This window comes from Mytilus trossulus, chromosome 9 (assembly GCF_036588685.1).
Source record: "Mytilus trossulus isolate FHL-02 chromosome 9, PNRI_Mtr1.1.1.hap1, whole genome shotgun sequence".
Lineage (NCBI taxonomy): Eukaryota > Metazoa > Mollusca > Bivalvia > Mytilida > Mytilidae > Mytilus > Mytilus trossulus.
Window position 1 is genome coordinate 65,339,972 of NC_086381.1, and position 26,020 is coordinate 65,365,991.

At 31.9% G+C, this 26,020-nt stretch overlaps 1 protein-coding gene across 1 annotated transcript; it reads left to right on the forward strand.

Moving 5' to 3' along the window:
- The first annotated feature begins 1,789 nt into the window (after positions 1–1,789).
- Positions 1,790–20,694, forward strand: LOC134684861 (scavenger receptor cysteine-rich type 1 protein M130-like). The gene is made up of 15 exons (XM_063544171.1): positions 1,790–1,951; positions 3,590–3,711; positions 4,857–5,073; positions 6,652–6,802; positions 8,904–9,115; positions 9,930–10,083; positions 10,903–11,117; positions 12,819–12,969; positions 14,408–14,595; positions 14,910–15,051; positions 16,432–16,655; positions 17,932–18,073; positions 18,773–18,954; positions 19,616–19,775; positions 20,210–20,694. Exons 1-15 carry the CDS (start codon positions 1,855–1,857, stop codon positions 20,430–20,432), a joined length of 2,580 nt encoding a protein of 859 aa, XP_063400241.1. The 5' UTR covers positions 1,790–1,854; the 3' UTR covers positions 20,433–20,694.
- The last annotated feature ends 5,326 nt before the right edge of the window (positions 20,695–26,020 follow it).

The window sequence follows — 26,020 nt, forward strand, 5'->3', positions numbered from 1 at the left end:
AGTTTTTCGAAAATTCAAAGTTTTATATTCAGGAAATTTATAAAAATGACCACATAATTGATATTCATGTCAACACCAAAGTGCTGACTACTGGGCTGGTGATACCCTCGGGCATCACAAAACGGGGTATGGACTGTGAATAACCTTCTATATGAGCAAGGAAATATATTGTCTTATCAAGATTTTGAACGGCTATATACTTTTAAACCCACATTTTTACAATTCTATGGTGTTAGATTAGCATTAAAAAAAGGGTTACAATCTATGGGATTCAACACTGAAAGGAAAAAACAACAACAAACTTTGTTACCTTTTAATATTAACATTTTTTTCAAGTCAAACCATGGTTCAAAAGACATGTATAATATATCAAATCAAGGTGCGATACCAGTTGTAATAGCAGCTGAGCGAAAATGGGAGGGTATATTGAATAACATTGTAGGGGATTGGAAAAAAATCCATAACTGTGTCACTAAAAACATACCAAGCTCTGATGGTTTCAATAGTGAATTATTCACCGTATTTTAGGTACTAATACTTTACTTTTAAAGATGAACCGTGTACAGTGTAATTTATGCACATTTTGCAAGGAAGAACCAGAAAGCATAGATCACTTATTGTGGGGCTGTCATATTGTAGTAGACATCTGGCACCATCTGAATGCCTTGATTTTTGAAACAACACATATTGAAATCAACTAAATGTAGTCATGTTTGGTCTTTACGACAACTATAAACTAAATTTTATAAAAAAAATAAAGTCATTTTACTAGTAAAGTGTTTTATATACACATCAAAGATGCAAGAGGAAAAAACGTCATACAGAGGGACTTAACAACTCAAAAAACATATTTCCTAAAAAAATATGAGTGTGAAAGATTATAACATGTACTGGAACCCCTGGAATAAAGTCATTAATTAATTTAATAGTGAATTATTATGTATAGATGTGCTTGAAATGTATTTTCCATTATCACTATATATTTTTTAATGAAAATGTTATACTTCATCCATATTTCGTTATATTATATCGTACTATTAGTATTATTTTGTTTACTCTAATTTGCTTGATTATGCTTATTTTTCTTGCTTTCTCTATTATGTGCCACTATAGATTATTTATTAAATGCCTGTTAATCCTTGATGATCTAAAATAACTTATAAAAAAAGAAAATCTGTACAGTTCATATTTCCATAGCAGTGAATTCATTGATCAGATAAAACATTCAGGTTTTTGGTAATTTAACCTGATAAAGACATGGTACTAGCAGTACACCGATTCATATTGCGATACAAAGCAGTCGTAATGTATCAATGTGTCAATAACATAGACATAAGTAAGATTTCAGTTATAATTTATAACTATTGACTATGTATGTTCTGAAAGTTTTACTGCATCATGGAAATTTGAGATAATGATACTATTCCTATTTTTTTTTTTAAATCAATTGTCGTGATTAAAACTTGAGAAACATAATAAATTATTGATTTGGTTAATCAGACTGAAAAGTTTTATATTCTTTCCACTGAAACAGAAGCAATCAAAATATTGTTATAACACGTATATATGACGAATAAAATAAATACCAATATAACAAACTATAATCATGTTCAGGATTTATGACGGGATTATTAAATTTGACCTTATCCCAGCCCGCGTACAAAAAAATATTTTGGAAAATTAGCCATTTTAAAATTGGCTTTTAATATTTCAAAAACAATTTAAATGTAATTAAAGCTAATGTAGAGCATAAATAGAAATAAATTAACATTACGTGAGAATTGTTAGAAAAAAGTATTTGTAGATTCACATAGAAGACAAAGGGGATATAATTTATGAATATATCTGTGCATCATGTGCTACAGGGCACAATGGATACTAGTTCAATTAGTATTTGGATATTTGTGCAAAACAAACTCTTATGAGGTATATCGGCTTCCTGAAAGAGATTGTAAGTATAGCGATATTAGCTTAATTATATCATTGTTATATTTACTGTCAATATAATACGTCTTGTTTAAATTTCTATTTGCCTGCATCTTCACATAAATACTGCAAAGATTATATATGTTAACCATAACAAAAAAGTCTATAAGATTGCATTAAAAATGGAGAACTTATGCGCTCTATTGTATACAAGGGGTTATTTTCAGTAGCATTTGTTTTCTAAACGGCAATTATTTCTTACCAAACTTTGAACGTCGGTTATTTAATGGCATGTACAATTCATGATACATCGAGTTTCTCTGACATTTAACATGTTTAACTAAAGGGTAATTTAAGGAAGGTGATAATGTTCTTAACCATCAGGTGTCAAAAGGTAATCTCGGCTGACGTAAGGGTTACATTTTACCGTGATTCGTAAAAATGCATTTATTGTGATTCCTCGGATATATCATATACATATCATTACCGTTATTTTTGGGAAACATTTAACGTGATTATAAAAAAGGTTTTGAATTGGTGGTCTAGCAACTAGACTATTTTCGTACAAACGATTTTGTCTTCGTTTTTTTTTTTTTTTTTAATATTTTCGATAGGAGTCACCTCTACGGTAGTTCACTATAGTACTCTGGCATATTAGATCAATCAATTGGATACAAAAGACGGAAATATGAAAATATTATCAGTGGCAATACAAGATAATATAACAAAATGATAAACCCCTGTTTGGTAATCAACATCAGTTTAAAAATAAGTGAACTGAAACAACTATTTGAAGCTGGTAAATACTGAGTTTGAATGTTGGCCTCTTAGATAAATTCAACTGCTTCACCATGGAAAAATTTAGAAAAGTATTAACTATTTACACCTCCATTAAATTAAATGTCCGTCAACGTAGACACCTTTCTAAATTAGAAGTAATATGCACAGTGTATACATATGGTGTTTGAGATCTAGCTCAATATCTACAACATTATTTTATGAATTTGCAATATTTTTCTACAATGATCTATTTTTCCAATATATGTGATCTGCAGTTTTTCATGATTTATCTAAAATGGAAGAATTTATGTATTTTTTGCATACCGTCTTTTGAATGAAAAAATGGAAATCACAAATGATAAACTCCAAAGAAAACTAAAGAAAGAAAGTCCCTTATGGCCACATAAAAATTAAAAAAAAAAAAAACATCTAACGAATAGATAACTGTACTACTTCGAACTTGGTGCAGGCATTCTCTTATTTAGAAAACTGTGGATAAAACCTGATTTTAAATCTAGCTAAACTCTCACTTGTGTAAGAGTCGCATTGAATTCGATTGTATTGACAATGATGTGTGAACAAATCAAACAGACATAATAGTGTCCTGAAAATAGTCAATTGCAAAAAACATAAATCACGGAAAACATTCTCGTATATAACCCGACAATTCGCCGTTTCAGAATCTAATGCATCCTGGGTAATATTTTCAAAAGCGTAAAACCTTATAAACAATGGAAATTCAACCAATGACGTAACGTTATTTTCACTTTAGGGTACGAACAATGAAATTACCCATGATGCTTTAGATTCTGAAACGGCCAATTAACTATATGCTTATTGACACAATTCAAGGTGTTATAACATGTGTTTTTTTTTTATCTAGATGGCACAAACGTAACGGGGTTAGAGTTTATTCGGACCTCTATGAGTAATTTTGGAATAGGAGAAAATAATAAAGTCGTCCTGAGATGTAAAGTACGCGGTGATGCAGAACCTCATTTCGAGGTATGTCTTTTTATATTCTGTAAACCATTATTTGATCGGATGCAAAGAACGTTTATATTTTAAAAGTAAACCTTAAACCATTTGAAAAATGTGATATTGGATCAGCTTTAAAATTTCTAGTATATAATTGGTTCACAACACGTCAAATTGGGACTCTAATACCTTGTAGACAATAAGGTAAAGGTAAATCTTTATAGTATCTCTGACATTTTTAATGTCCTTTTTGTGCAACAAAAGATCGACTTCACTTCTAGTACTAATCAAAAATACAAATATGTTTTTTATTGGTCTAATCTATTCAAATTGATATTCTAATATGTGTCTTTCTATGATGTGATGATTCACTATTGATTCAGATAATGGAGAACGTTAAATCCCGCTACAATTGTTTGCAACTGTTCTAGGTCAGGAATCAGATGGTCAGTAGTAATCGTTTGTAATGTGATTCATAAGTGTTTCTGTGTTTTATATATATATATATATATATATATGTATTTGACTATATAAAAACGGAAAAACGAGAAACATAATAAACCACAGGTCTTGATATAAAAGGATTCTAAAATAAAATAAACATTTTCAACACCATAAAATACATGTTACAGTAAATAGAAATATTAAAATACTATTGTGACAATAATATGTTGAAAGAATATGTGTCGCGTTTAGAGATTTGTTGACTGGCAATGAAACATTGAGAGGCTTTGATATGCGTCGAGAGATTTAGAAGCCTGAATATTGTTTGACTGGCAATGAAATGTTGAGAGGATTTTGGATGAGTTAGGAGATTTATTTGACTGCCAATTAAACGTTGAGAGGCTTTGGTATGTACAGAGAGATGGTTTAAATGGCATTGAACTGTTCAGAGAATTTTTATGCGGTAAGAGATTGTTAACTGCCAATTGTGAAATGTTGTGATGATTTGGAGTGCATTGAGAGAATTTTATACTGCTAGGAAATTTTGTGAGAATGTCAAATGCATTTAGACGGGAGATAAATTAAATACAACGACATATTGAGAGAACTTGGTATGTGTTGAGAGATTTATCGACTGGTAGTGAAATTTTGGAGGAATCTTAATGTTTTGATAGATTCGTTGCCTGACAGTGAATGTTAACCTGTTTTATCTAAATTTTTTCGGTTAGTGGGTGAAGATGGACAGTTCAACGTCTGCACACTCAAAAATATATCACACTAATGACGGACGATATTCTATCTACTTAAAACAACAACCCGGGCATCGATACAGCAGCAAACTTGTAATACAAAACACACAAGCCTCGGACTCTGGAATTTACAAGTGCCGCGTTAATGTTAGATGGTCTGCTGTCATAGAAAGACATTATAGAGTCCATGTTCAAGGTAAACTTAATAAAAACATATATGGTACTTATATACATATATCTATATTAATGTGGCAGATCAAGGAGAACAAAATGGGCATTTTGTTATATAAGTAGAGTAAAATGTATATATACATTGATCCCCTATATCCATTTATTATTTGCTACTTTAAAAATGAAGGTTCTAGATCTGCCTTTGGGTTGGCAAGTTTTTGTAGCTTACTCTTCACATTTAGTGTCTCTATAATATCAGTTTTACTTTTTTTAATCAAAAATGTGTTATTGATCTTCACCATAAAAAATATATCTTACAGTTTTGTTCAAGGGTTAAGGTCAAACGTCATAAAGATAATAACATTTAGAAATAAACCTTAACGAAATTGCACATCTTCTGTCATCATTATACAATATGAAGATATGTATGCTTTATTTAATTATCAATTAAGGCAACGGGGTCCTACCAAGATGTTACTTTACAACAAAACTACAGCTTTAGTTGTGTGGTCTTTACAGTTCAAAAGCAATAACACTGCTCCTACAATATTTCAATACGGTATAAATATATGTTACTTAGTTTAGAGCTTCGTTGTCTTTTAGAATATGATTTTTCCGTATACTGATGACAAAGAAGACATTGCAAAACGAGCTAACAAATATTGTCACGACTTGGTTAACCACAATAAATATATTAGCCACATTTGACCAAGGCAACATGGCGAACTTAAATCTTCTGGTTTGAGTGTCTATCCTATTTCCCATGATTCATTTTAGGCATTGGTAATTCAAATTTTGTTTGGGACTTTTGTTTTATTTCTATTTTTTTATCAGAACATCTGGACAATTGATATTTTTAATGGATTATATCTATCAACCACACAGTCATGCTTTAGTGATACGTTATATGTGTAATTATTAGTCAGATATTTCGAGTGGAAGAATTACACACTTCAGTCACTGTAGCTCAAACGTTCAATATTGAAGTGTATCTTATAGTAATGAAGCATATTGCGGTATATATGGTTCCTAAACTTAAAAGTAAAATTACAAAAAAACTTCACTCCGAAAAAAATTCAAAGCGGAAAGTTCCTGATCAAATGGCAAAATGAAATGATAAAACATATCAAACAAATGGATAATAATTCTCGTATTCCTGACTAAGTAAAGGCATTTCCAAATTTTGTGGATAAAAACTGGTTTTAAAACGCTAACCACCTCTCACTTGTATGTCAGTTGCATCAAATTTAATTATATTTACAACGGTACAAAATAGACACAAAAGGCAAAACTTTCAAAAAAGGAAAAAAAGCAGTCATCACCGTATCACAATCCTAATCAGAATGAAAAAAACAAATCTTTAACAAATAAGCACAAAAAGGCAGACATCAAATTTAACAACCACGATCATTGCCTACTTATTTTTGTATTTTAAATCAACGTATACAGGTTTGAAATATTAAACCAGTATCACCTTTAAAAACAAAAACAATCAATAGATCAATACGTATATATCCACAACGAATCCCGTTAAAATATTTATGTACTATAAAATGATTATATATCCTGGACAACTACTAAATAGAGGTCATATCTATTTCAGAATCTCTTTTCACTCCGATTAGACTAGAATCGTATACACAAGAAGGTGAAGGAATCGTTCAAATTCGCAATAAGAACAAATGGACCTATTTTTATTACTATGATTTCAGTACAGTAAAGGCCTCTATTGTGTGTCGGTCTCTTGGATATCCGTATGTATACAATTATAACAACTAACTAGATTTTTAATAAAATTTAGAATGACCATGTTAAATGTGTCAAAGAGACAATAACCCGCTAACAGAACAGAAAACAGCCCACGGCCGACGATAGGTCTTTAACAAAACGAGAGAATCACGCAAATGAAATTCGGACTCATTAACAAAAATGTGCTCTTAATCCTACATTCAACATCCAGATCACATATATAGATTTAATGACTATGATTAACATTTGAATATGTCTACGACTTTGATGTACATCTAGAAATTCATAATATGGGTTGGTTTAACACATTTATTTACGATAGAGGAGATAATTTAAGCTTGACAACATTCTGTTTTTAGAGGTTTAACTTGCTATTATTACATTTTTATACATTCATGGGAAGAGGTTGTTAAATAATTTGTTCCAAATGGTGAAGGTGGGGTTTTTATTGTATAAATACCGTTTTAAGGTAATGTGGAATATATATCTATTCAAATAAACAGATATTTGAGAGCCGTGTTCATTTTTCCATCCACGCTTCTCCATAAAGGACTTATTTCACTATACTCTATCATGTTTATATCAATCTTGGCCATAATCTATCATGTTCATATTATTCTTGACCATTTTTTATCATACTACATCATATTTGATCATACTCTATCATGTTTATATCATACTTGATTATATTCTATCATGTTTGCATCATACTTGATCCTACTCTATCATGTTTGTATTATATTTGATCATACTCTATCATGTTAATATTATATTTGATCATACTCTATCCTGTTTATATAATATTAGATCCTACTCTATCATCTTTATATCATATTTGATCCTACTCTGTCATGTTTATATCATATTAGATCATACTCTATCATGTTTATATCATATAAGATCCTACTCTATTATGTGTATATCATATAAGATCCTACTCTATTATGTTTATATCATATTTGATCCTACTCCATCATGTTTGTATAATATTTGATCATACTCTATCATGTTTATACCACTCTTGATAATACTCTATCATGTTTATATCATATAAGTATTTACTCTATTATGTTTATATCATATTTGATCCTACTCTATCATGTTTATATCATATTTGATCCTACTCTATTATGTTTATATCCTATTTGATCATTCTCTATCATGTTATATTATATTTGATCATACTCTATCATGTTTATATTATATTTGATCATACTCCATCATGTTTATATTATATTTGATCATACTCTATCATGTTATATCATACAAAATCATTATTTCTGTTGCATCAACACCATTCATCTTGCATCACGTTTTGTTTCTTTCTAAAAGTATGACGTTTGACGTCGATTTAATAATCTTGCTAATGAGATTACGTCTCTGATGATTTATATCCAATGGTAAAAAAAGAGAGTTATTATAACTGGGGCACCTTCGAATGTGTTACACTCACAATCACGAAGAGGTCAATTGTAATTAAACATCTGTGTTACAGATAACCATGGCTATGTTCCGATGGTAGTATCCACAATGCAGTCATCTTTCCCTCTATGTAACGTCACAGAATGACTTATAAACGAATTAAGTTCATTCCGGTGGTGCCACTTGTTGACCGGGATTTTCTGTCTCTTCTTTGAGAGCCTGAGATCATTGCTTTTTTGTGGCCAGGTGTGTTGTGTGTTTGTGTTTTACAACTCTTAGTTTTGTGTGTAGTTTTTTTTTATATAAACTCCTGTTAGCCTTTTCATATGTTTTCGGTTTTTTTTCCTGCTACGATGCTTCCAGTTCCGTCATACCGTATCAATGTGAATGTACGTGAAGTATTTCCACCATTTTTTTTTCATTTCAAAGAAGTTTAAAGTTAGAAATAAGGGAATGAAGCGTTAATGCAGTAAAACCAATGTGTCAAGAAAAAAAATCAAATTAGAAGACATATATGCTTTGTTGTGCTTTCGTTTTTAATGAAATGTTTGTGTTAACATTAGTACAGATACGCTGTGATGTTAAATATATTCCTTGCAATAGCTTTTTCATTATTACGCGTTAAATGCATGTTTGTTGCAAACAACAGAAGTTTAAAAGCTGACAATCTTCTTTCTTTGGCAGATATGGAGGTGTACCACGAATAACATATGAGGAGGAAGGTATTTTTCGTTTCAATTATTGGAGGCACAAGAAAAATAGAAATCCAATGTGTATAAATGGAATAAGTTGTTTACCAAATATTACCGATATTGGCCAATGTAACTTGAAGAAACTATCTAAATGTTATCTGTCACATATAGTTGGAGTAACTTGTAGGCTCGAACCTGTAAAAAGTAAGTTATATGTTGAGGAGTATCAGAAAGTATGTAATCTATATTCAGGGTCATGCGATTGTTCTGTAAATCAACATATAATTATCTGTACACGATTGTAAGTTGTACGTTCTTTAATATGTTTTTCTTTTCTTTTTGTAAAATGTTAATCACATGAATATGAGTGGAAAATGAAGAAGAATAACCAGGTACGTTTCTATTTTCTATGAATATCTGTAATGATCGTCAGACGCGCGATTGGTTTATAAAAGACACACCAGTGACGCTCGAATAAAAAAAGTTAAAAGGAGCATATAAAGTACTAAGTTGAATAGTATTGAGGAACAAAAATTCCTAAAACTGTTGCCAAATACTGCTGTTATCCTTACTCTGAGGTAGAAGTGCCTGAGTATTTTAAATATTTGTAATATTTGTAAACAGCTAATTTATGGTTACGACGATATCAATGATAGTTCATGTCAATATAGAAGTGCTGTCTTCCGGGCTAATGATACCCTCTGGAATAAAACCTCTCAAAGTAGTGGCATCGACCCTTTTCAAGTATTTCTCATACATAGTGATAAGCAAGTGTTGGATAACATGCTTTCAAAATGTTGTCATTTATTGTCTAATGCAGTATTTTTTTTCATATATTTACAGGTATCATACTTTCTAATATGCATATATCTTTCAACCTTAACTTAATTGCGTGCACAAAGAGATAAATTGCAAACATCTAAAATTATATATATTATGGACTCGTTTTCTGTTCTTCAAATGTACAAAAAAGAATAACAAGTAAGTTTTATTTAAACTTTATATATCTTGAATTCAGTTCCAGATATACCCGTTCGTCTGATAATACCAGAAAAGGATGTCCAGAATTTAAGAGAAGGTGTCGTAGAAGTCTTCTTAAATGACCACTGGGGATTTGTTTTAGGAATCGGACAGTCCGAAGTTAATGCTCTTTGCAAAACACTTGGTTTTAAGTATGTAAACTTTATCTATTTTGCTGTGAACAACATAATATGGTCGCAATTTGTATTAACGAGGGAATTTTCTTTCCACAATTTTACAACTCCAAAATCAACCAATCACAATGCGGGATTTTATGCTTCGAGCATGATTTTTGTGCTCCAAGCACTGAACAAAGTTTATGACTGCAACCCCTGATACTGACTTTGTTATTCGTTTCTTAAGGTTTCACTGTAAGGCTATATTGTGAATAAACACGCTGTTAGATATGTTGTATAATAGATCCCCAATTCGCAATGCAGAGTCGAATAGACAAACATATGAATATAATAAAATGACGTAATAAAAATGGACAGTTAAATTTGCAGCACATACATACAATAGTAAATACATTTACTATTAGGATTTAAAAGAGGTGACAAATATACCAGAGGATCAGTCAAACGCATAAATCGAAAATACACTGACAACGTCATGGCTAAAAATGAAAAAGACAAACAAACAATAGTACACATGACACAACATAGAAAACTAAAGAATAAGCAACATGAACACCACCAAAAACTGGGGGTGATCTCAGGTTCCCCGGGAGGGTAAGCAGATCCTGCTCCACGTGGGCACCCGTCGTGTTGCTCATGTTATAATTAATCCAGTAAATAGTCTAATTTGGTAGATCACATTCATGAGAGGGAAAGGGATTGTAGTTACGACGTAAGGAATATATCCGATATATTTTGTGAAACAGTTATTCCATAACGGTCAAACAACTTGTGATGGCGTCCGTAAAGTTTTAAGACAAGTGTGTTTAAATCTTTTAATACTTCTTGTTAAAGGTATGGTGGTCAGAGTTATAAAACTGTAGATGTTCTTCAAAGTTCTCATTTTGGTCGTCTTGACATTACAACTGAAATTTTGCAAAACTTTTCATGTCCAGAAGAGGCATTGCATTTAAATGAGTGCAGTGATATGGAGTGGACAGAACGTTCGTGGTTTGGATGGGATAGGTGGAACATTTTGTCTATAAGATGTTGGACATATGCAGAAATTAGTAAGTGGAAAAACAACTTTTCAAAACATTGATAATAAATTTCAATAGTACAAAATGAAGGAATACAATTGAGAATGGAAATGGGGAATGTATCAAAGAGACAACAACCCGACCATAGAACAAACAACAGCAGAAGGTCACCAACAGGTCTTCAATGTAATGAGAAATTCCCTCACCAGGAGGCGTCCTTCAGTTGTCCCTAAACAAATATATACTAATTTCCAAATTGTATTCAAGAAACTAAAATTAAAATGATACAAGACTAACAAAGACCAGAGGCTCCTGACTTGGAACAGGCGCAAACATGCGGCAGGGTTAAACATGTTTATGAGATCTCAACCCCCCCCCCTATACATCTAGCCAATGTAGAAAAGTAAACGCATAACAATACGTACATTTAAAATTTATGTATTTATATGTATATATAACGTGTACATTTATTTAAGAACAATATAATCTAAACAAATGAAATATCATTTAATTTTACATTTTACAACTTAAAGCTACCGAAATAGCAACATATATACTATTATCAATTCAATAGTAGATATATGTCAATATAATATGTCAACAACAAATACTATCCTGTTGAGAGATCGGCCATCTCTACAATGCCAAAGATGTGTAATGTTCGCGAAGATTTGATATCGCGATCTCTGAGCGTTTTTCTTTTTGTTTTTTGGCTAGGTTTTCAATAGTTTTATTAAAATTAGTAAATTAGTTTAAAGAATACTTCCCTCGCGGAAATTTTACGATATTCACATAAACATTTGCGAATAGACGGTCACTAATTTGGTGTTATTGCATTTACAAAGACTAACGTTTCTCCTAATTGACAGCTGTGTATTTTAAAAATTGTAATTGCCTTAATACGATTCATTACCAAATTAATAAATAAGATATATTTCCGTTTTGAAATCAGAAGAACATCAGACTTACTATTCCGTATATTGTTCAGCGTCATTCTTTGCGTTTAAGAAATTCTTAAGTAAAGGATAATTTACCGAAGAAATTTTAAGAATTGTGTAAGTTAAAACATATGATTACGGAATTGAAGTGTCTCTATAGGTTGCAATCTTATAAATACAGCTGTTTCTCAAACTACGCATTTTTGGAGAGATTTAGAATATTCATAGATAATAAATTTTGTTTACACTCTGGTTCTCAGTTCGGATCTGTAGGTTGTATCTCATAGAGACATAACTTGGGAATGTAATTAGTAAATACACATGTAAATATTGTTTATACTGAAACCTGTGGAAACCATACAGTCGAGATAGTGGTAGTTAAGAAATTAAGTGTGAGTTTAAACTCATAGAAGTTCGGGGCAGATAAAAGTTGAAAATATGCCACACAGTCTTATATTTTGACCTATATATAAAAATAATAGTGCATATGAACTTTATATTCTAGGATATGATTATTTTCAAAACTTCATTGTAAAAGTGGAACAGTTTTAGCTGTAAAGGGAGTTCCTATGGGAAAATTCAGTGTCAATATTCAGAGAAATGCAACCTATAAACTTATTTAAGTTAATGGTAAAGTAAAGTATTGACGACGAGAAATATATAATATATTAGCAAAGTTTCAATGAATTAATGAATTTCGGGTTTAGATTAGACATTTGTGGTCACTTGTTAGTAATTAGAAAGCAAAGCAAAACAGTATTCACTTTATTCATTCAATCATATTTTATTTTAGGTAATTCAGGAGAGCGAATACGACTAGCAGGATTAAACAAAGAACACGAAGGACGAGTCGAAATTTTGCATAACAATACTTGGGGGATTATCAATGATTATTGGTTTGGTTATCCAGGAGCAAATGTGTTCTGTAAAATGATGGGGTATCAGTAAGTATTTTTTTAAATAGAGAAATTGTATTAAATAACAACAACTGATTTGAATATGCATTTTTGGGAATTGTAAGAAGCCTTGTTTTATTTGTTCTTTTTCTATTCACACTCTGGTATTGTTTTGTTATTGTCAAATCGTCAAAAGCTACAGATAAACAACACATTGCAAACTCTCTAAAAAAAATGCTCAAAACTATGTTGTTTTCTCTTATTGTTGCTTAGTTTTTTTTACCAAATCACTGTACATTTATATGCATGTGATCAGCGATATCACAAACTAGTATCTTTTTGATTAAACTCAGCGTTGTATGAATAAAATACATAGAGAAAAACTAATCTAGACAGTTTTTTTTGTTTTTTGTTATATCTACTTTACGTGACTCTGCATTTATGTATACCGTCATACTTTGAACGACAAAATTATTTTTATGTCTACCTGTGCGAATTTCAAACGCGCAATTTTACACCAGTACTGAAAACCTTTTATCCTTTACGGGTAGACTTTACATAGATAAAGTAAGTCGTATAAAAAAAACTAAATGAGTATGTTAGATTTGGTGCATGCCTTTTTGTGTTTCTTCGTTACAATTGTTGTTTTTATAGTGATATTAAGATGATAACACAACATTGACTGCTGTACCCCTATTTTTGACATTTTTACTCTTTGAGTATGTTTGTTGTGTTCATGCATCGTTGACAATGTAATACAATTTGATGCGACTGTCATACAAGTGAGAGGTTTAGCTAGCTATAAAACCAGGTTCATCCACCATTTTCTAAATTAGAGAATGCCTGTTCCAAGTTAGGAATATGACAGTTGTTATCCATTCGTTTGATTTGTTTGGACTTTTGATTTTGCCTTTTGAATTTTGATTTTCCTTTTTAAATTTTCCTCGGAGTTCAATATTTTTGTGCTTTTACTTTTTATACATTAACTTTGAAATCAAACATGAATGTGCTATAGTTAAATTTCATGTATCTCAAAAACAATGACATCAAAAAGTTTAAACTTCTCATATTGAAAGCAATTAAATAGATAAAACTTGCAGGCGAGAGAGAACGTTCGTAATCATTATGAAATGAATATCATTTATACTAAGTAATTTAAAGAAATATTATTAAAATTGTCTTTTTAAACTTGATAATTTAAGTCATCGTCTATGTCAACGTTTATGAAAACCATCACGCAAAAATGAATGAAGATTTGCTAGTTTTACATCGTCAAAGACTTATCATTTAGTTCCACATTGTGTCATGTACTCTCGTGCAATTATACTGTATATAATGCGGGTCAGAACTATTAGACTGCAGTCAATTTCTCTGTCGGAAATATTACTAATCAAAGCTTATAATTGTCGACTTGGGAAACGCGTTAAACCTGAAACTCTTTTTTAGTTTTTCAAGTATTGTTTAATTCAAATTATCTATTATCTAGGTATGGCGGATTGCCGATATATGATAAGTTCATTCCCGGACAGGGACCACTATGGATAGACTACATCGAATGTCCTTTACTTGCCAACGATTTACAGGACTGTGAGTTTGATTGGACAAGTGAGAAGGACAAAATTGCCCTTGGTATAGGACCAGCAGTTGTTAAATGCCGGACAGAACCGATTGAAGGTGTTTAGATTGAATTTTGTGATTCAGATTGTGGTTTGATTTTTTGAGTTAAGGGAAACCCAATCAAAAAAGATAAGTTGATAAGCATAATAAGGAATATATCAAATAAAATGTATGCATAACATTTTTTCGATAATGATAAAATTGGTTATAGTTCAAGCACTTTAAACTGTATGGCAATTCAACTTGTGAAATCAATACCTCTGTGAACACTTCGAGTGATTTCCGACGATACTAATATTTGGTTTGTTTCAATTTTCTGCTCGAACAATAGTACAATATAGAGATTGGTCATTGTTTTTAATTTATTTCAGTACCAGAAGTGAAGTTTAGATTACAAGCAGGATGGAGAAGAGAAATACTTGAGTACTTTAAAGACGGATACTGGGGATATGTTTGTGGAGCCTACATGGGGACCTCTGAGGCATCGATGTTCTGTCATCAGTTAGGTTTTACGTAAGTGGAATATCATTGGCTATAAATTGAAACTTTAGATAATAGCCTTTCTTTCGTGTTTTTGATTTTTGTTCAACCACAGATTGAGGTCTGGTGCTGGCATGTCAGTAACTGAGAGAAGTCCTCTGTTAACATGGTTAAGTTATAAATGAAGTATGGTCATTTCGCTTAGTTCATATGTTACTCATTCAGACATCGGACCTAGACTTCTTTTTAACCGATCTTTACTGTGTTTCTTGCAGTGTGTTTCTTTATTCTATATTTGCTAGAGACATAGCAGCAGGGTTTATATCTAAAAAAAAAAAGGATAACCCCAACGTATATTGCCTTAAGTCAGGAGCATCTAGCCTTTGTATTTTTTTTTTATAATAATATCAATTCATTTATTTGATTTGTAGTTAAGTATGACGTCGATTTTCACTGAACGAATATATGTTTTTTGTCAGAAGCAGACTGATTTTCTCGCTTTGTTGAAAACCCAGTGACCTTCGGTAGTTATTTGCTCTTTGATCAGGTTGTTGTCATTTGATATATTCTCATTTCCTTTATCAGTTATATCGAGTATTATATTCATGTTGTTTATATTCGTATATAGATATAGGTTAGTCAGATCAGTATAAAAGCATAACAGACTGGTTTCAAATTATTAAAATTTTCTCCATTCCGGATATTCTGTTTATTGTCGTTTAGTATTTTACGTTTTTTTGTATAACATCATAATGTATTCATTCATTGTTTATAAAGGTACGCATTGAAATTAAGCATTTGACTTTTCAAAACTGTTTCTAAACAATCCAATGCTTACTTGTTTGTATAGTCTTGAATTAAAATACATGCGCAGTATCCACCATATTAATTATAATACAGCAATACAATGACAGCATGGTAAGTAAGAGAGCAATGTTATATCTATATTCATAATAATGAGCTGCATGAAATGCAATGAAACTAAAAATTGTATTGTATATTATGAAGAATTTTTAACACATTCATAATTAAAACAATGGCTTATTTGACAACTGATAGTTGCCTTAGAACTATCTTTTCGTAAAGGGGCAATGTAAAAGAAGTCGTTCATTTGATGAAAATGGCATGAAATACCTTTACTGAGAGTGTGAAAATACGTAGACCCGTAAAGGGCTATCTAGTAAATAAAGACATGAAATATAATAGCCAACGTTATGGAATATCAACTTTCAGTGAAGAACTACATAGAAGCATACTTTGAATTTAACGTATACACAAAAAATGAAAAAGTTAATTTTGAAAATAGGGCATGTGATAACAGCAATACTGACAGTTAATTCAATTTTTTTTGTTCTCTTTTAACTTTTTACTTTTTTCATTATTTCTTTTTTCTTATTTTCTTTTTTAAATCAGTCATGGTGGACATATCATTATTGATGTGGATGAAGGAAGAGAAGGAGAGAATGATAATAGGAAAGATATTGCACCAACAATTCTAAAAAACATAGAATGTCCATGGAATTCTGTAGATCTCGATCAGTGTTCAGAACGAGAATGGAGTTACAAAGATAATAGAATAATTTGCGACTCACATAAGCGAGATTTAAGACTAAAGTGTAGGTCAAAACCTTTTCCAGGTAATAAATTATTTTCGATGTATTTATGAATTTATCGAAGTTTTGCGCATTATTATGATTATTGAACATCTTGAAAGACGAGTGGTGAAAAGTAAAATATTTTTTTTTACTGAACTCCGAGGAAAATTTTAAAAAGGAAAGTCCCTAATCAAATACAAAACTGGATGCTACGTATATTGTATGTAATATCACTCTTACAATAAGTATAGTCTTAAACGGTCATTATCTGAATTGCCTACACTCGTTAAGAATTGTTTAGATATTCTTGTTGTCAATTAGTACTTATCAGATAGTTTGCTTGTAGTTAATTCAGTTCTAATCAGTAAATATTTTGTCAATTCTATACATTGCTGATATATAGAGTACATATTAGGTGAAATATTTCGAAACATTACTTTGAATTATTTCGTATGACTTTGTACCATGAATATAAACGATTTGTTCCGTCAACCCTGTCTTATATTTTGAAAATATATTTTTTTCAAATCGTAATAATATTGCCGGACTTATGCAACCCCATCACCAATTTTTCTCTACGCCAGAAAAACCTCTCTCTTAATGTGTAAGGGTATTACCTACATGTATCTACAGTTGTCTGTGAATGGAGATGCTGCAAACATTTTGATAGTAATTTGGTTTCCTGATATTTTTTTATATTCCCTAAAAAGGACAGACAACATATTGTCTGTGCTTAATTGCGAAGGATTTTTATAATACGTGCATCTCGAATAGACATTACTTTTATAAAACATTCGCAACCCTTTGATAACAAAAAAATCAATGCAATCGTTTCGCAGGCTCTAAACATACACTCTGTTGTCCCATATATTACAAAACAGACAAAAGGGAGAAGGTTTGGATCCGTTAAAACGTTTAATCCCGCTGCAAATGTTCGCACCTGTCCTAAGTCAGGAATTTGATGTACAGTAGTTGTCGTTTGTTTATGTAATATATACGTGTTTCTCGTTTCTCGTTTTGTTTATATAGATTAGATCGTTGGTTTTCTCGTTTGAATGGTTTTACACTTATATATATTGTCTAGTAATTTTGGGGCCCATTATAGCTTGTTTTTCGGTGTGAGCCAAGGCTCCGTGTTAAAGGCCGTACTTTAACCTATAATGGTTTACTTTTTAAATTGTTATTTGTATGAAGAGTTGTCTCATTGGCACTCACACCACATCTTCCTATATCTAAATAATGTCAACGTAATGTTTTCTTTATTTCAATATGAATAAGCTTTATTGAACATGTTAACTTTTAATGTATTTATTTGTAGAATATGATGTACAGTTATTTGGAGGAAATTCGGCCAATGCAGGTCAGCTTCTTGTGAAATATGATAACACATGGACAACAGTACACTCTGATGACTTTTCAACAAAAAATGTAGCTGTTGTATGTAGGCAGATTGGATTTAGGTATTTAGGTTATATACACGGTGTGTGAATAAAACGATTGCAAAAAAAAATTAGGATTATTTAATCAGCGTGGCAACAAACTTAGCTAAATAAATATCTTTATACATGTTGAATACTGCAGCGGATGAATGTAATACCTTGTGGGATCATTTATATTCAACATGTTTCGGCTTTATGATTTCTAAGAAAAAGCACAAAAGGGGACATACACTATAAAATATATGTTTTAGAAAGAAACGTAAATTGGAACGGCTAGCCACTGTTCAATACAATTAAACCGAAATGTGGTGTTTATACATTGATATTGGAAGATGTAGTGTGAGTGCCAATGAGACAACTCTCCATCAAAATAACAATTTAAAAAGTAAACCACTATAAGTTAAAGTACGGCCTTCAACATTGCATGCTTCTAAGATTGAGTGAAAGGAATTTCACCAAACACAACATGTACAAAGGGAGACATAATAAAGATCTATGCCGAATATATGTTATATACTACTACAACTGTTTGACATCATTGTCACTTGATGTTTCCTGTAAATAGATAAACTCATCATAGATACCAGGATTGAAATTTCATATTTACGCCAGACGGGTAAAAGACTCATCGGTGACGCTCGAATCAAAAACTGTTAAAAAGGCAAAATAAAGTACGAATTTGAAGTGAATCCATTTGCAAACATTCATTTTATATTACAGACATGGAGGAGAAATAAACATTCAACAATCAATTTATAAAAACAGTCCTTTTTGGTTAATTCTAAAATGCAACGGAAAAGAAAAGAATGTAGGACAATGCAATTCGATTAAAACACAGCCGTTTTCACCATTCGAAAGAAGTGTATCAGTGTTTATTAAGTGCTATGAAGAACTCGATCCTGGTATGTTTGTATTTATGGTTTTTTTGTTTTTTGTTTTAACGCATATAAATTACCATTTCTGATGGTTTTGTCGACAAAATATCATATACCGGCCCTTCTGTTTTCTTTAAATTCTGGTCGGTAGAATTGTATTGACCTTATTCGAAATATTTCTTTGTTTCCTCACCATTTTGGTATAAATATGTCGGTACATGTCTCTACCGAAGTAAAACTGTGAAGTGCATTCAGCTTTTTAATGACGACAGATACATGAGTTATGATAAATTGTCCCATTCACAACCCTGTCCTTTTTCTTTTTCTCTCGAATACAATCTAGCGATAGTAGCCTTTTGACCAGTGTTGTTCTTACACTAATAACAGTACGGGCACTACATGTGGAGAATGATATGTGTTCTTTCCCGTAACACCTTATATCTTACCTCCGATTTTTCAATCTTAGTCTTAGTTTTTCAATGTATTGATTTGTTGTTTTTCTTTTCAGGCGTTTTTTGTTTAGTTTAAACAGTTTTTATTTGCAAAATTAGCAAAAGGGATTTGACTTTTGTTGAGGGGGGATTGTCAGTTGTTATTTTTTTTACTAATGTGACTGAATATCCAATTGGAATCATCTGCTTTTTTTTTTAAATTTCCAGCACTAAGAACTTATGTAATGTTTTTGTAGAGCTTCATATGACAGTGTCTTTAGAAGGTGATGGAAAGGTTATCGTTTATAGACAGGGAGAAACATGGCAAATATGCTCTTCTCGATGGTCTGATTTCCATGGCAATTCCCTATGGGATGACGTAACGGCAACCACTGTCTGTCGTATGCTAAACCAAAGGTAGAAAGTATTATTACGTATTTCAAAATGAAAGATGTATATTGTTACTTTATGCTTACGCATGTTCTAGTCAAATAACTACTAAACTGTTCAAGTGTCATAAAATATCATTCAAATCGGCGATTTTTTTTATTTGTTTAATTGGCACTTTTGAACTTGTTTTGTATGGAATTTGGAATTATTTTGACATACGCTTATTGTAATATTATCTTAAAAGAAAGATGCATTTCTCTCAAAATCTAAAGTCACAAAAATCAGTGAAAGAAAGTTATGGAAATGTACTTGTCCTTTGCCATTTCGTGATAATATATGTTAAGGTTCTCAAAGCGAACGAGTAATGCTTAACAAATACTTGTCCAACTGTCCCTTTAACATGGACAATACAACTATATTTTTTTGATAAATCCTAAACAATTTTTTTTTTCTTTTTGTAGCAATGGAACCGCAATACACATACCCTTTGATTCTCGAGAAGGTCCAGCAACGGCAAATAACATACAACAAGTGTATTGTCCTAGAGGAGCTTCACATCTGGGAGATTGTTTCTATGGACGTCTTGGTTTCAAGGATTATAGGTTATCTCCATGGGCGCCAGGTGATTGCAACGAAGCAGTAATGCATAGGACATATCGTGGTGGTGTAAAATGCAGCAAATAAAGATTTAACATACTGTGGATTCATTATTATTCGTTGGATACCAATTTTCGTGGGTTTCGTGGGAATGGGTTAACCACGGAATCAAATGTTCAACGAAATACATATTTACAATAGGCGTAATATACAGAGATTTTCAAAACCACGCAATCAAATATCCACGAATATGCAAGTTTTTAGCAATTCAAGAAAATTGATACCAACGAAAATAAATGAATCCACAGTACTCGGAAAAGTTTAAACATTGATCTGATATGTACATTCAAGCGTCTGATCATATTTTCTATCCACATTTGTTAGCAAACATTATAACCGCTTATGAATAAACAGCAAGATGAGTTTACAATGTTATATATCATACTCTTCAGTACACATATACCTTTAATAGTTATCAAAGGTACAAGCATTATAATTTAATACGCCAGACGCGCGTTTCGTCTTCATAAGACTCATCAGTGATGCTCAGAACTTAAAAGTTGTAAAGCCAAACAAGTACAACGTTGAAGAGCACTGAGGACCCAAAATTCCAAGAAGTTGTGTCAAATACATGTTTTAAAAATGTCATGTAATCGTCCAATCTTCAGAAACTTTCATTATTTGGTGAACATTTCTGAATTCGAAAAAGAGATCAAACAGTTTCAACAGCATATCTGTGTTTATGATACAATATTGACTGCTGCTCCCCTATGTTTTACTAATTTACCTTTTATTCGTGTCTTCACGCATTGTTGCCAAAATTATGGAATTTGTGCGACTTTTATACAAGTGAGAGCTAAACAACCACTTTTCTACAAAGGGAAATACAAATGTACCAGCACCTAGTCAGGAATACATGTATGACAGTCGTTTTCCATCATTCGTTTGATGTGTTTAAGTTTTTAATTTTCCCATTTTCTAAGAGACTCTTAGAATTGATTTTCCTTTGAGTTCGGTATCAGTTTTTTACGAGTTTTCTCTTTTCAAAAAAGAGATTCAAACGAAATCAGAATGACAGTGAACTTATGCTCTTTGTTATCTTGTGATACTGAGTGATTTAATTTCAGTCGAAAAGTTTCATGTTTGCTGTTAAAAAGAGCGATCCTATTTGGTGTTGCAATGATATTACTCAAAAATTTGTAAACATACACCAGAGACAAAAACATGACCTAAGATTTCTAACAGACATACAAATTGTTCTAAAAAATAGGTCAACACAATAATTGTTCTTGCGAAATGTTTTCGCAATCAACACGAACAATATAAGTTGAACCTATAAAATATTCAATGATTGCCTACCGGTATTCCCGATTTCATACTTTAATCAAAATGAGTCTAGATCTTAATACGGTCAATATTGTATACCTTGCGTGTTATGATGGCGCTTCCGGTGTCGTTTCCTGTAGAGTTTGTTATGTTACGTATTTGTTGTTCCTTAATGTTTATCTTTTTGTAACGTTTGAATATGTTTATAACTTGAATTTCACACCGTAAAAGGGGAATTGATTCATTATCACTTAACTAGATATAGGAAGATGTGGTGTGAGTGCCAATGAGACAACCTTCCATCCAAATAACAATTTAAAAAGTAAACCATCATAGGTTAAAGTACGGCCTTCAACACGGAGCCTTGGCTCACACCGAACAACAAGCTATAAAGGGCCCCAAAATTACTGGTGTAAAACCATTCAAACGGGAAAACCAACGGTCTAATCTATATAAACAAAACGAGAAACGTGAAACACGTATATATTACATAAACGAACGACAACTACTGTACATCAGATTCCTGACTTAGGACAGGTGCAAACATTTGCAGCGGGATTAAACGTTTTAATGGATCGAAACCTTCTCCCTTTTTCTGAAACAATAGCATAACATCACAACATAGAAAAACACAGATAAAATATCAATTGGCAGACCTAACTCAATCAAAAAACGTATGATTATTTATATTTATATACTTTACTAGTATATATTTGTTTAGGGGCCAGCTGAAGGACGCCTCCGGGTGCGGGAATTTCTCGTTACATTTAAGACCTGTTGGTGACCTTCTGCTGTTTTTTTATGGTCGGGTTGTTGTCTCTTTGACACATTCCCCATTTCCATTCTCAATTTTATTAAATACAGTCTACCACTAATGTTTCTGACTTTCAGATGTGTTTCTAAACCATAGGCAAGTACGTTAGATCTAACTAGAACACACGCACGATATCGTGGGCATTTACATCATGCTGGAAAGAACATATATGTAAACTGTTGTAGGATGCTTTTTTTTTTGAACATTTTATGACTGGAGAATTTAAAAAAAAGGTTTCAAAATTTCTGTGTTGACTTGAGTTATCATTGAATATAATAATTCTTTCTGTACTCTGTACGCATTTGACATGCTTTTGTGTTCTTTATAGCTTCGGACTACTTCACATAATGTTTTGGGGGTTCAATTTGGGATTTAACGTCTTATTTATCCCTGGCAGTGTCCTGAATGTTTACTGACATCTCCAATGTTGTTATCCAATCACATATTTGTAATCTGTTATATATATGTTCCGGACCATATGAGTATTTGGACCATACGCGTATGGTCATGACCATATGCGCATACTCATATGGTCCGACCAGACGCGTATGGTCCGACCGTACGCGTATGGTCGGACCATATGAGTATATACTCGTTTGGTTATTATCGGCCTGGACCATATCAGTATTTGGACCATATAGGTATTTTTTTTCAAATATGTATTAGAACCGCTTCAATGATACTTTGCAACTCAATGGCTACATTAGCATTGAATATTGATGATATAGTTAGTTTTTGCCGCTTCTTGTATATTCTTGTATTCATGCGTAGGGTGAAATTTATTTCCGCACGGTATTAATCGCCGTATTATAACTTTTCTGCAGTAGCTCGTCTTGGTTGTGCATGATCCTTTGTTGTTACACTTTTTCCCTTCGAGTAAAAAGTTAACCGTCTTTGCAGCAGCGGGCATTGATGACGAGGTCTTGATATATTTTGGTATCACCTAGGTTGAACAAAGGTATACAGAAAAACATATCGATTTACTTTTCATTGCATTATACATTTGTTGAGGAAGCATTAAAGAAGTAGGTTCAGTAAGACCCTTTTTTGGCCCCAAAATATAGCAGTTTTACAAAATTGTTAAAATGTAAACTATAAGTTATTTATCGGACAGCAGAGTGCTTCTGATACATAGATATGGGCTGGTTTTGACAATACAATGCACATATATCGGGTACTAGCACCATTAAATCATGCTAAGTTACCGAAATCTTCACAATTCTAGCATTTTAGTTAAATTTTAGACGGTTTCTGTGTAAAACGAAAGTGGCCGCATTCGTGATCATCCTTAATATTGAAATGTAAGCTGTATTTGATGATAATACCTAACATACATAAAGGTTGAGGATGAACACAGATGCGGCCACTTTCATTTTGGACAAAAAAAAATCCGAAAAGTGAGATTTTTCGGCATATTTGGTCGATTTTTCACATTTGAGGTTGAATCGGGTCGATTTTAATGACTAAATCAGTCAGAATCTTTCACATAAACTAATTGAATCAAATAAAATAGACACTATAGTGTTCAAAAAGTGGTCAAAATCTTTCGTCAGATGAACTTGAAATTTGAGGCCAAAATCGGTCACGTTGTTACTTAATGTATTTGTTATAGGGTGTCTTAAAAAATATGCGGTTATTATTATTGATAGTTACCATATTTGGTAAGTAAAGAGTTGCTTCCCGTTCAAAACAGAAAAGATGGCGTCTTTTTGTTAAATGAAATACGGTGTTGAGGATCAACCTGAAAAGGGTTTAACAGACGAAGAAAAGATGAATTATTTAAATAAATTCGTAAAACACATTCAAAGCGAACAAGTTGTTTTTGTTTGCATCAGGGAGATGCTTCTCTTTAAAATCCATAAAAGATCATAAAAGAAATCTGAAAAGTTTCAACAGACGAAGAAATTGATACAAGTAATAAACGATATCAATTGAAATAAATTAATAATACAAATTGAAAGCTAGAATGTAACAAGTTGTTTTTGTCTTCTTTGCATATTGTATAGAAAAATGGAAGTAGGGTTTTTATAGTCCTTTTCAACAATTGTCTACACCTACAGTCGAGAACGACTACGGAAGGTGAAATATGAAGGGTCGTCTAAAAATTAAAATTGAAAAACAATTTATTGATTGCACATGGTTATTTTGATTGCCAATGACATTAAAAATCGTCTGGAGTACAATAAATTTACAACAAATTAGATACTGGCAATGTTAAAGGTCATTGGTGTCCTTTCTCATTCAGATGCAATTCGTAATCGGGTTTCTTTTCGTTTTCTTGCTATTGTTTTTTCACTTCTGTTGTTGGAAAACATAGTTACACAGTGTATCCCTTAAAACATACATAAAGATTCACAAATGGTCTGTATTTTGGGTCAAGACCCTAATCGTGTTCACAGAAAAAAGGGAGAAAAGGCATACACTTTTACTATCTTTGATCGAATAAACACGAAATCAATAAGTGAGCGTAGCTTAAAGCCAAAATATGATATTGTGAAATTCTATCGCGACAAAAGCTTACCAATTACAATGACGTACTTCTTAAAGAATTGTTCCATGTGCATAAAGCACGCAGCGAAATTTTTCACTAATATAATTCTTCCCGGATATAGTACATTGTCTGTTTGCCAGAGATGAAATTTAAAACCAAGTGTGCATGGAACAAATAGAATTAAAAACCAATTGTTCAGAGAACAATTGAAAGTCTTTCCACAACGAAGAAATTTGGATAAGAAGGTAGTTTCTTCATACTGATGTGATAAATGATGGTTTAATTATCTTTTTGAGTGATATAAGGGAGATAATATGCTACTTCCGGTAAAATGAATTGCACATCCTGTCTCATATGATAGCTTCTTTCACACTGATTCCAAAAAAATATAGTTTCTATATACTTTTGTATGTAGAATGGGAGATAATTGGCCACTTCCGGTTTGTTGGAAGTCATTTTTAGTCTTCAGTTATCTGTTTTATGTATCTATGTGACAAAATATATGGATTCTGGGTACTTTTAGGTGAAAAAATTGCAAAAAAAAACTACTTCCAGTTTTCTAAAGGTCACTTCCGGTAGCCATTTTTCAAGGTCATTTGTCACTTAACCTTTTGTATGAGGTCAAATGTCTTTATAATGAACTTAATTGAAGTTATAATCAAATAACCTCATATCAAGACATTTCAGGGGCAACAACTCCTATAAGATGCCATTTAATTGTATAAGACTAAATGTAGCATATCTTCATAACTATAAAGCTGACATTTTGAACTTGTTCTTTAATATGTATCTTTCAAAGTGTCAGAAAAAATGCAAAAACAGGCAAAAGTCACAATTGAGAACTTGACCTTGACCTTTGACCTTGACCTCATTTTCTAAGTTAGGACCTAGGGGACTCAAATAAAAATATTCCAGGGTTATACGGTTAACTGTTTATGAGTTAAATAAACATACCGACAAATTTATTTTGTAAAGGTAGATAACTCCTATAAAATTTCATCGAATCGCTTCGATCCAAATACGCCAAAAATTACTGAGGATGTA